This window comes from Centruroides vittatus, unplaced genomic scaffold (genome assembly GCF_030686945.1).
Source record: "Centruroides vittatus isolate TY-2023 unplaced genomic scaffold, ASM3068694v2 contig_754, whole genome shotgun sequence".
Lineage (NCBI taxonomy): Eukaryota > Metazoa > Arthropoda > Arachnida > Scorpiones > Buthidae > Centruroides > Centruroides vittatus.
In genome coordinates this window covers 3,515,500-3,528,756 of record NW_027122490.1, presented here as the reverse complement: position 1 = coordinate 3,528,756, position 13,257 = coordinate 3,515,500, and the positions used below count along the sequence as shown (strand labels likewise).

General features: G+C 25.0%; 1 protein-coding gene across 1 annotated transcript in view; it reads left to right on the top strand.

Moving 5' to 3' along the window:
- Nucleotides 1-13,257, top strand: part of LOC136981439 (kin of IRRE-like protein 3) — a 129,155-nt gene that overhangs the window by 110,041 nt on the left and 5,857 nt on the right. Inside the window, exons 5-7 of the mRNA XM_067277765.1 lie at nucleotides 9,733-10,029; nucleotides 10,565-10,855; nucleotides 12,520-12,807. Coding sequence (XP_067133866.1) covers nucleotides 9,733-10,029; nucleotides 10,565-10,855; nucleotides 12,520-12,807 — 876 coding nt within the window. The remainder of the gene's footprint in view (nucleotides 1-9,732; nucleotides 10,030-10,564; nucleotides 10,856-12,519; nucleotides 12,808-13,257) is intronic.

Sequence of the window (13,257 nt, the reverse complement as noted above, 5' to 3'; positions counted from 1 at the left end):
ATAAATGATGCGATTTACAAATACATACTACACATTTATTTCTGTTTTTATAATAAGTAATTTTATGATACAAGTTTCTAGTATTAAGAATTAAATGTGTATATTAATAATTTTAAATAAATTCATTTGGCTGTGGGCTGTTACACGTTTTGCATTAACGAAGATTGATTAATGTGTGTAATGATATGATAATCAAATATGGAAACAAACGTCTATTTATCTAATTGGCAAGCTCTTTGTTGCCTTTTGGATAATTACATTCTTTTATTTATCTTCAATTTTATATTTGTCGATAGTCACTTTTTAACAAAGAAACTTTATTAAAAGATTCTTAATTACACATCATTAAATCAGTATCGTAAACATTAAAAATGTAATATTCTTTTGACACCAATTCTTATCTATTGAAAATTATTTTTATCTGATAAAATAAAAGTTCTTTGAAAATTTTCTACGTTATTGCTTTTCTTAAATATTTGCTATTCAACCTTTGTCATTGATAATAAATGGATGGATTGAAAAACTTCCTATAGGATCGATTTACTCTAGCATCCATATATTTACAGGAATGTCTGAAAAGATCTAGAAAAAGAAATAAAGTAGTTGCTGTGAGATAAGTGAAAAATTCCATATGTTGCACATTGCAATTGGCTTCTTTTACTTTTCTAAACTTTATTATTGGATGCAACAGGAAATAGTAGAAGGTGATAAAAATCCATGAAAATTCTTTTTTCTATATTTTCGATGCTTTGCGTGTGTCTTTGTGAACAAGATTGCTTGGCATCAGTCCACTCCGCTGCTATCACAGACATAGAATTGCTTGCCGTCCAAGCTTGTCTCTTAAAGCGTAGTAATACTCTCGTTCGTGATATATTACTCTAGAATATAGCAATTCCAATGTATTTTCCATTTTAAATGCACAATATTTACAAACATTTCAACGCTAAATTCTTTGTAAATAACAATTATTTAAATGTTATACAAATTGAAACATTCAAATTACTAATCGTTTCGTAGAAAAATAAAAATATTAAGATTGATTGTGTGTAGTTAACTTTTATATTTAAGAAATTTATTTACTTGCCAATCTCGTAGAGATAAATGATTTTCTATATTGACCATGTCATTACTCATAGTAGACTATGTTGTATTATATATTTTCAATCATGAGTGTTACTTCAATAATGGTTACCTAGGTAGAGAAATAGTCTATCTACATTTCTCTTTCTGTTCTATAGAATTTGAAAAACAATTTTTAAGTAAAATACCAATTTAAGGAAAATGTCTATTTTTCTTTAACTTATAAAAATGCATTTACCAGAGTACTCCTATATCCGTGAAAACGTGACCATCAAAAATGTTTCCAGATAAACAAAGCTATTGATTTACAGTGCTTTCCATTTATTTCCTGTTTTGTTCTTCCAATGATTGTAGCTGCTTTTCTTAGAGAATAGTGGATGTTATTGCTTCTTACAAAATGATCAGTTAAAGCATTTCCGATCTTTTTTTGAGAAAGTGGTTTTTACATTCAACTTTGAAAAATATTGCGTGAATGTCCTAAGATAGTAGATAATATAGGATTTATATTTTGAAATAATTCTTACAATGGATTTAGAGGATAATAATAGAATAAATTGCATTGAATGGGATAAACTTCTACTGTATACAATGTATATAACATTGTTTTAACGCCTTTTTTTCTTTTTAGAAGAATAAGTTAATACATTATAAATTATTTTTCCAATTATAATATATTTTTCAAAAATTTCATAAATATAGGTTTATAATAAAATTTAAATCGCTTATAAATAAAATATTTTTACTTACATATAATATTTCGAAAAAAATTTTCCATTAAAAGTATGTATATTTTTAATTTTTTGATAAATATAGGAAGGTTTTTTAAGCAAAAGCTACTATATAATATTTATTAATAACTTTATTCAAAATTTAAATCAATTTTTGATATATCTATAACATTAATATTTTAAAAGTTAATCCAATTTTAGAATCTTCATTTCTTAAAAGGAAATTTAATTACAGATTAAAATATAATATATTTATTTATTTTTTCACAGCAAGAATTTTATTTGTGAAACTAATGTATTTACTTATTATAAATGATATAGTATATATACATAATACATTAAAAATAAAAACATACAACGAATGCTTCTATACAGCGTTATATCTTTTTTTTAATTTTATTTTTAATTAAGTTTTTCTGTCATTAAAACATAAATTTTTAAAAGAATTTAAATTTTAATTTAATTTTTTCCAGTCAATATTTATTTAAAAACTGCAGCTAAGTATAGGCTTATTATAAATTTTTAAATCTTACTTTTATTTAATATTGTTTCCAATTTTGTACTTATTTATTTATCGCTTTTATAAATGAAATATAGAAAACTAAATGAAAATAAATTATTACATCATTTTCAAAAATTTTCTGGGTTAATTTTCTGTTTGTCTGTAATTATTCATTAACTCAATTTTAAATGTATAAAATAAAAATGAGTCATAATTATTTAGCACTTAATAAATATAGAAATAATTCTTTTTCATATTTGTTATGTGCTAGTTAACTAATTGTTAAGTTCATTAATTTTTTAAATAATTGTATTTTCTTAAGAATGTAACAGTTTAAATTTCAATTATTAAATAATTTTAAATGAAGCCAATTTAACTCATTTATTAACGACTGTCACAAATTATTCATTTATGTTTTATTTGTTTATATAAAAATATTTTATCAGAAATTATTTAAATCGTTTTACAGAATTATTTTAAATAAAATATTTCTTTGAATAAAAATTAAAATATTTTAATAATAGCAAAAAATGATTATATTCTACAGAAACATAAAACAATTGAAAGAATTTCATTTTAAATATGGAGTTTTAAAATGTCAGTTTACTTTTAGATTATAAAATTTAATAATAACAATAAGGTTTAAAATAATTTAAAAAGTTAAATGTTTAAGCAAAAAAATTAATGATTTTTTAATATTTTTTCTGCTAAATAATTTTATAACTTCCAATAAGCAATTCTATTATATTTGTAAGTAATTATTTAATAATTTAATCCTCTTTCATCTTCATTTATATTATAGAACACCATACTGTTACTTTTATGATGCTTAACATTACTTTTAACGTCATATTATGAAATATCGACAACTGTAAAAATAGTTATGTAAATGTATTTTGTAATATTTTTAAAGTATTGTTTAAATTTACGAAGCTACTAGATATTCAATTTAATTATAAAGAATGACATGTATTACAAAGATATACAGAACTCAACAACAATAAATATAACGGAATAAATTATGAAAGTTTTATTCTCATTCAAAATAGAAACAGATTCTCAATGGCTAGTCAGAGTAAGCAATTTAGTTTTATAATCATATAAACTGGTTAAAAACGAATTAAGATAAACTGACTTTTGTATTTTCCTACCAAACAAGAAAACGGTACATTTTTGCCAAAATAATCATAAATGAAGATTTTCTCAGATCAATCTAAAAGCGATAAGCAATGCCAAAGATCGCTTGAGAAGCGGAAAATTTCCTGTACTATCAAAGACTGTTGAACTAGTACAGGATACTGTGGATAAATTGGCAGAAGGCAGCTAATGCGAGGTTATAAGAGGATAATAAGTGGCTAACCACACTGAAATTGCTATCAGATAAGATTCCATAAGTGACATTAAAATTATACTTTGATAAAATTTAAGCATTGTAGTAACACTTCTGTAGGAACATTTCATATTTAATGATAAATTCTACAGCAGACAACTAATGTTAATAAGCCACGTACAGTACATTTTGTTTGTTATTTAAAACCAGTTTATATTATGACTTAACTGAATCTTTTATCAAAGAAACATAGCTTAGTCGTCAGCAGAAAAAATGCATCATTTAAGACAAACATTAAATAAAACTTTCTATACTGCATTTATAAAAATACAATTTATTAGCGTATTTCCCATAAACGTAATGCTCATTATAAAAGTTGCATTGCTATGCAATACATTGTATCATCTGTTTCAATAATCTTGTATTTATGTTTGTATATAAGAATTATCGATCATAGTTTACTCCATGTGACTATTTCTCTAAAATGGAAATCAATCATTCCGATTTATATAAATAGAGAAAGAACTGACGATGATTTCTTTGGAGTTATGAGATAAACTAGACTGACATGACACAAAAGTTATCTGGAAATTTCCAGGAAACACATTGAATAATTATTTCTCGCATCACTTTTCATAATTCCTAGAATAATTTTTATTTACACAATTAATACTTATGCCATTCGGCATCTTGTTTGAAAATAAAACTTTGAATTTTCAATTAAGTGTTTCTGTATAATGCTTATATTACACATTATATCTGTTTTGAATTTGTCTAAACATATAAAAATTTCTTTAAAATATATTAAGTGAAAAACAAAGCAGTCAATTTTTAATACGGAATTTATTTCTTTTTTGCAACCGGGAAATTTACTACATCTCTAACCAAGAACATGATCTCTTCTCTCCATAGTTTGAGGTATAAATAAATAAATGCGTTAGCTTTTGGATTAAGCAGGATTTGATGAAGTCGATTGTATTCGTGCGCTTAGAGTCTACACTAGACTGAACTCTTTATTCGTTCTTTTATTAACCGAGAATACGAAGATGCTTTTGAAAACTATAAGCCAATTGTAAAACTTTCTGCGAGTGGATAATATACCAATCCTCGTAAACAACATAGATAAACTCTCGAAAACATCGTAAACAAAATTTAGCTCGGTTTAAAATTGGACACTGTTATTTTTATATGTTGTCATTATTCTTTTTTTCGTATATTGCTCTGGTGTCAATATTCTCCTCTCTATCCCTGGCTTATATTGCCATAACTTATTATTAAAGACAATAACGTAGTGCACGAAACAATAACTTATATATGATTACTTATAAACAACTGAATTTATAAAAGAAAAAATACATTTACTCAAAAAAAAATTTTGTTCTTTTGAAGAAGGAAAAAATTTCAGATTAGATATTTCATTGTGAATAAGTAAATTTTTGTGATATTCAAAACTTTTAAGCAGTTTTTAAGTTAATTTTATTATGATAATTTCAACGTTCATAATTTAACTTATACATATTCTGATGTTTTGTAAAAGGATATTCAAATAACATATAATAAATCTTGTGTCACGCTAACTTCTTTAAGAATAGTCTGAATTCTAACCCTTTAGAATTCTAACAAGTAAGAATACATTCGATTATTGTATACTTCCAAATAAACCTAGGTGTTGCAATCAAAATCAGAAATTTTTTTTTACATTTTCTTGAAAATTCCAACAATTTCCATCTACGTTACACAGTATAAAAGGATTTCAATTCGTATTATTAAAGGCAAGAAAAAAATATATTACCATGAGTCGTACAAGTAGATTGGTTATCTTATATCCAAATTCTTTTTTCCAATGTTTCTTCAGCGAAAATAAATAAAACCAAGCTTGGTTTTATGATATCTTCTAAAACTACAAAAACCAATATCTCTATAAACTCTAGTCGAGCAACAGATGTTCACTGAAGAAACTATTCACTATTCTGTCTCATTTTAAATTTCTATCTCGGCATCTATTGATCTGGATCTACTTTTAAAATTCTAAATCATTTTGTAATTAAACTCATATTTTTATAAGATAATTCTAAAAACTTCCAACAAAACGCTATTTTTACAGGAGTATGAATATTTTAACACTACTGTACCATTGTAAAAAAATAACAATTTTTCTTATATCTATATTTTAGCTTATAGTTTATTTTATTATACATCTGTAACAGATTCGGTACAAATCATAGTATCATTTTCACTGAAAAAATTTCTATTTTGTTTTTAAAAATTCGTTTCTTGACAGTTATTTTATACGCTATCTTGCTACTTTGTATTGTTTAGAAATAAAACATGATATTACTTAGATATTTTTTTAGTTGTTTTATTAAAAATGAAATAAATTCTAATAAATGAAATGGACTGTACGATTGAGTTCAGTGACCACAAAAAATACATACAGTATATTAAAATATATTAAAAATAACATACATAAACAAACTAAAGAAACCAAAGTTATCAAAGATTACATTTGAAAATAACTGTTGAATAAAAAAAAACTATTCTGAATTTTTCACAATGCAAAAGAATAAAACCATTTTATTTTAAATTGCAAACACTTTCCTATAGAATTTTCAAACATGAGAATAGCTCCACAGTGCATTCTCAGATTTGGCCTGCCGACAGAAAACTGCTTGAAAGAAAATGCTATAACTTATTTTTTACATTACATGTCGTCAGCCATCTAGTGAAAAATATCAGCTTGAGTCAAATTTACAGCTTAGATGGATATCGACATTAATCAAGGATAAACACAAATATCACGAATACATAAATCCATTGAATCAAAAACATTTCAATGCTTTTTTTTAAACTATATCTTAGATAAACTTATTCGAGACAGATTTCCACAGATATATCATGCATTGTTAATATAAAATCTTGTATGATTGGTATTGCTTTTGCTTTCATATACAAGATTTTTACTCTAAATTTTATTTTTAGCGAATACAATATCCTCTAGCCTAACAAAAAAGAAAAACAGAAACTATTGAAAAAACAATGCAAATTAAGCCATTGTGAAAACTATTCTAAATTAAAAACACAATAGTTTTTAATTTAAAATGTTGATTTGATTTACAATAAACCAACGTTTACTTTCCGTCTGAAAAGAAAACAAAAAAAATTAAAAGAAGCCAATTTATCTTAAACAACTATATAAAAAGTAAAATATTTTAATTAATTTCATGGCATTTTTACTGTTTAGTTTTCGATTATATATACATACAAACATTACAATTACAATGTACGAACTTAATAAAAAAATTTTCTTGACTAATATAAATTCTAAGTGCTCATCTAAATTTATTCTTTAATAAAACGAAAACATGGTAATTAATGAGACCGAAAAATGTGTTAAATAATCTTTTCAATAAATTTGAATATGTTCTGAATGAAGTAAATAAGTGCAATCCAATTTATTTTAGTTGTTCGCTTAAAATAGTCATTTTAAATATATTTGTCGCAGGTAACTAAGAAATAGAAGACAGGGATCGAGAATTGCACTTATTTATCATACAAAGCTTAATCGATTAATAGAAAAATTAGTAAAACGATTAATTTAATTCGTTTTTAATTATTTTCACTAACATAAAATGAATGTAAATTGTTTTTGCTCCAAGAAAGATACAGATTTAGAAAATGATTTTCTACTTAAAATTTCAAGTTTCACATGAAATTTTTTCTTTAATATTCCATATTTTAATAAACCTCTACTTATTTTTACTTATTTTGATTGTAACTATTCGTCAGATTAAAATATTTTAATTTTATTTTAAATAAATAATTTTATGATTTATATACATGTAAAATATTTACAGCATTTTAAAAAATACATTTTATATGCAAATCTGTTTTTAATAAATACAAAAACAATTAAATTAAAATTTATGAAAAACTTACCTTACACATACAAAAGAATTTTGTACAATTTTTTTTATAAAACAAACTATTCTAATGTTAATTTTTTAAATTAGCCTTTAATTAAAATATTTCAACATAACCATATAATCAATATTTCACAGCAATTTATTATTCTTTAATTTATTTTATAACAATAACTAAAATGTCGGTGAAACAATAATATTTATAAAAAAAATGTTGTTAAAAGTTCATTTTATTTTTATCGTCTTTTGTTTCTTTTTAATTAAAATTGAAACAAAATAAAAATTATAAATATTTGAACAACACAAATAAAAATCAATTTTCAGTAAGGTATTTTATTTTTATTAAAATAAAGACATTTAATAATAAATGTTACTATTTTAATAAATAGTTTTAATTTAATAACAGAATAGTCTTTTTTAATATCTTTTAATTTTTACACATTAAGATGCATTTTTATTATTACAATATTTAAATTTTTGAATGTGAAATCACATTATTTTTATATAAAAACACTACAGAATTATTAAAAAGTGTTTTTACTTTAAAATAAAATATCTTATTAAAAGTTCATTTACTGTAGAACATGATTATATTTTTCAAGAATTTTTTCGAATATTTTAATTAAAAAGAAACAGAAAATAGAACATAAATAAGTTTAACGACGTATTTTTTAAAATAAATTATTATTATTATTATTACAAAAAAATCAACCTATACCTTTAAAAAGCATATTATTACAATACAAATCATTATCTAATATAACAGATATATAGATAATTAGTAACATAAAATAGAAAGCCATCTTGCTTCTATATAGAATGAATGCTACCATTTGCAGTTAATAGAAGTAAGATTAAGATCTCGATCGATTGTGGCACCCTTAAGGTATAACCTGATGACTAATATCTTGTCAGATATCTCTAATCTATTGGGTGATTGTAGAATAATATTTGTACATCTTATCCGACCGGTTGTTGACCGTGGAACGTGAAGAACGACTCTTCGAAAGTAAGAGTTTTCATTGATCAACAGATTAATCAACAGATAACTCTTGATATATAATCCGACAAATAACATGTTTTTGCTACAAGGAAAATTCTATGAAGAAAACAATAAAAAATATATTTAAAATAATTCTTTTTATTTGGATTTTTTAAATAATTTCATTATTAGTAAACGTAATTAAAAATAGATATTTTATTTCTATATAAATTTTAAAAAATAACTATGTATTTTTTCATAAAAAATTTACATAGTTTTAATTAAATGTATATATACGTAATATAATATTCTGCATATATTTTATTTATTTATATTTCTAACAAGTTTTTTTTAAGTAAATATAATTTATATAATGCCAATTATTTTTGTGGTATTATAAGTTTTAAAAAAACTAGTTACTTTTTTTAAAAGGTAAGTTTTATAAAATTTTATTTTTGTATTATATTGAATTATTTATTTCATATAGAAATAGAAATTTAAGATTAACCATAATATAGTAGCGAGTTATCCAATGGACAAAAAGGACAATTGCCTGGGACCCCACCAACAAGAGTCCCAAACCAATCTTTTCTAAGAAAATATTTTTTCAAAATTTTCCTCGAAGAAAAATGTGTGAAGTCAATACTGTACACGGGGCCCCATAATTTAAAAATTGCCTGGGCCCTATGAAGCTATAACTCGTCACTGCCATAATAAGTAATATTATTATAAAATATGTAATTAAGCTTTTATAACATTTAGTTTAGAATTATTCTAATTATTTCAAGCATACTTATAAAAAAATAATCCTTATACATATAATTTTAAACATAAAATATGTATTTTAATGACATATAGATTTTACAGAAACTGAAAAATACTGATAATTATTAGATAGTTGTTGCTGGTTTAGGTAATATTTTTATTTTATAAAACAAAGAATCGATACTTTTCCTTCATTTTCATGATAATTTTAAACAGAATTGGTTTATTCTTGAGAATGAAGAGGGCTTTTATAATAGGAAAAAGAAATGCCATGTTAAAAAGCAATTTTTACAAATGTTACTTTACTATTCTTCAGAGAATTTTAAACGGTAAATAGCAAATGACAGATGAGAGAGAGTGTGTATATGGAAGCGACACAAGTGGTCCATTCTGTCACAATAAAGTAGAATTTTCTCTGTTTTTAGTGGTTCCTCTGGAAGTTAGTATAGAAGACAAACGTCGTCCATTGTCAGCAGATAAGGCTGTGGATTTAGTATGTCGAGCTAAAGGATCCCGACCCCCTGCTGTCATCTCTTGGTGGAAAGGAAGTGTCAAACTAAAAACAACAAGGGAGAAAGTTTCCTCTCAAGACAATGTTAGTACCAGTATACTGACTTTTATCCCATCCGTGGAAGATAGTGGCAAATTTCTATCCTGTAGGGCAGAGAATCAAGCAGTGTCTGGAAGCGCACTCGAAGACGGTTGGAAATTAGATGTTCACTGTAAGTATTTCAGTCTAAAATTAAATTCTCATATCTGTCAGATTGAGGTAGCTGATATAAAGATACAGAGTGGTGAAGTGGTAAATGAAATACCAGTGTTCCTAGCGGGAGACTCTCTTGCATCGCTTTCCGTGATTTACACACCTCTAAAACTCGATTACGTACACTAGAATCTCTGTGCATGGGAACGACTGTACTAAAGCGATTGAACTCTCTATAGTGTAGTAAAACACTACTTGTGTCATAAAACAGGAAGACGGCACAGCAAAAAAGGATCAAGTTTTATTGTGATAAAAGTTTGTAGAAACTTATTTTAGGAAGATATCATTTAGAAATTGCTGCTTTCGATTAAAAGTACAAAATTAAGAAATTTCTAACAGAAAAAAAGTATTAATTTCCAGAAATGTTCTATATATTTATTTAGCATTAATAATAATGATAGAAATTTAAAATATTTGTTTATTCATTTTATGTACATTTCTAAAATTTTAAATAATTAATCTTTAATTAAATAGTTTTTAAATTTAATTTCCAGTTATTCCCCAATTAACGTTACGTCTCGGTAGCAAGCTTCGTCATTCTCATATCCAGGAGGGAAATGATGTTTATTTCGAATGTAATATTCGTGCTAACCCTTGGGTTAACGAAATCGGTTGGAAATTTGAAAACCGTGATCTTCACACAAATTTATCAGCAGGGATAATAGTTAGTAACCAATCTCTTGTCCTCCAGAAGGTTCAACGTGCAAATCGAGGTCGCTACACATGTACAGCTACTAATTCAGAAGGAAAAGGTGAAAGTAATCTGCTGTTTCTAAGGATACAATGTAAGTTAAGCATGTATTATTAGCAAAATTGGTACGTTAATAATGACGTAAAAAGTAAGCACGCGATTTTCCTTTAAAAGATGGATATAATGACGTGATTATATTACATTAGTCGATGGTTTGTCACAATTTCTAATTATTGATATACTAGAACAAAATATTACAGGTAATTTTGTGCAATAAATTTAAAAGAGAAGGGAAATAAGAAAATGAACTAAAGTTTTCACGTCTTTATCAATTCTGCAGTATCATACATATACTTAATTCATTTAACTGCGAACGTTCTGATTTAGTTTAAAAGAAAATTAAATACAATCGATAATTGTACGCAGTTAATTTTAAAAAAAAATAATAAGAAAGTCAACCCCGCATTACAGCTGTTAAGTTCGTCAAGAAACAAAAGAATCAATTTTTATTCTTTGAAATACAAAAACGTTATTGCTTGTCAGCAGGTTTTTAAAAGAATCACGAAATGCTTAGTCCATTCAATCTACTGATTTATCACGTATTTTTCTCTAAACTTCAATCTTATCCAGATGGAAGGTTCCCGTAAGTTGTGGTGTAGTGTACATCACCATCATATCTTAACTTTATCATTAAATTTCTTTCTTTAAATTGGTCTCTCGATGTTTCCATACAGCCATTCTCATTCTCAAATATTTTCCAAGATATAATATTATACCCTGCAACCAACTTATTTTTTTATATTATCCATTTTCCAAATTAATTAAATTCTTTAATATATAAACGATTCCATTAAGCTCGTTAAAAAATACCAAAGATAGATTTCACTTTGCAGAATGTTTTATTAAATTTAATAAAGTAAGTAATTTTCAGATCCGGAAAAATTATTTATAATATCAAAACTACATTTTATTCTATAAATTATTATCAGTTTTTTTAATAACGAAAAATTTATAATTATTTTACAGGATATTTTATATTGGAAACTAATTTAAATCACTAAATCTTGTTTGGTTATTTTTTTTAAATAATTTAAGTGTATTTTGACGTATACAGAGCTTATTGATGTTTCTGTAATACATTTAATAGCCATGTTTAATTATGTTATTTCCTAAAAAGAAGTAATTTCAAAAAATATTTCTTTAGTTTAGAATTATCATACAAATCATAGGTCTAAATAACAGATTATGAGCTTATTGAATTTATTGTTACATAAAATCTCAAAATACCCGAAAGCAATTTAAGTAATAAGTATTTTAAATCGATAGAAACGAAAGGAGCAATGAAATTGTATTCAATTGTTAAAAGTATTTTATCTTGCAAATGTAATTATATTCTAAAAGATTCGTCTTTTTTTATGAAAACATACGAAATCCTTCTATTATATTTCTTATTTTAGAATTGCAATTCGATTACTAAAACTGTTCGAAACAACAATGAACAGTTAGGAAAAAATAATAATAATAATACAAATTGTAGTTCAAAAAACACACAATTCTAATATTTTCATTAGAGTTTAAAAAATTCATATTTTTAATCCTTTTTTTTTCGTTCAACCAGAGATAATCTTTGTTTTCACCAAGTACCGTTTTTAAACTGAAGTTTGTTTTTCTAGAGATCCTTATTTTTTAAACTTTGAACAAAATCGGTTTTGGTGTTTTATTTAAACCTCTCACCAGATGTTTTTTCCCTCTTCTTAGTTTCTCCGGTATGCAGTGCAAATCAAAAATACGTGTATGGAGCCGCCAGACGTGAAGCTGTCAAGATTACATGTGAAGTAGATGCTGATCCCAGCGAAGTCACATTTTCTTGGTCCTTCAATAATACGTCGGAAAATGTAGATCTCGTAACATTTACCAGTGAAGGAAGCACAAGTGTGGCAACGTATACTCCTCGAACAATTTATGACTACGGTACTGTTCTCTGTTTGGGAAAGAACAGTGTAGGACTTCAGAGAGAACCGTGCATCTACACCATTATCCCAGCAGGTATTAAACGGGTGCGTTAAACTGAGTGTTGTACCAATAAATGAAACGGCGGTTGATGATATGAGTAATTTATTATAGGTGGATTATAATAATTATTCGTATCATAAACCATCTTGGGTGAGGATTAAAATAAATGAGACCGACGATAAACTAATTTATTCACTGTATGGCAGTTTTATGCAAATTCAAATGAATAATAGAACTTAAAATTCATAGTTTTAAACGAATATAATAAATATAAAAAAATTGGTTATTATGTAAAATTTATGTATTAGCGATTAACAATTTTTTAGCTTCTCCGTTAGAGTTGTACTTTGATTACTTCTATGATATAATTTGTATTGGTAAATACTTTTTGTTTAAATGAAGTAAACATTTCAAAATTTCAAGTTTAGTGAATATAAATTTTTTCTAAATATTATATATATCTTTAAATGAAAAATAAACTAA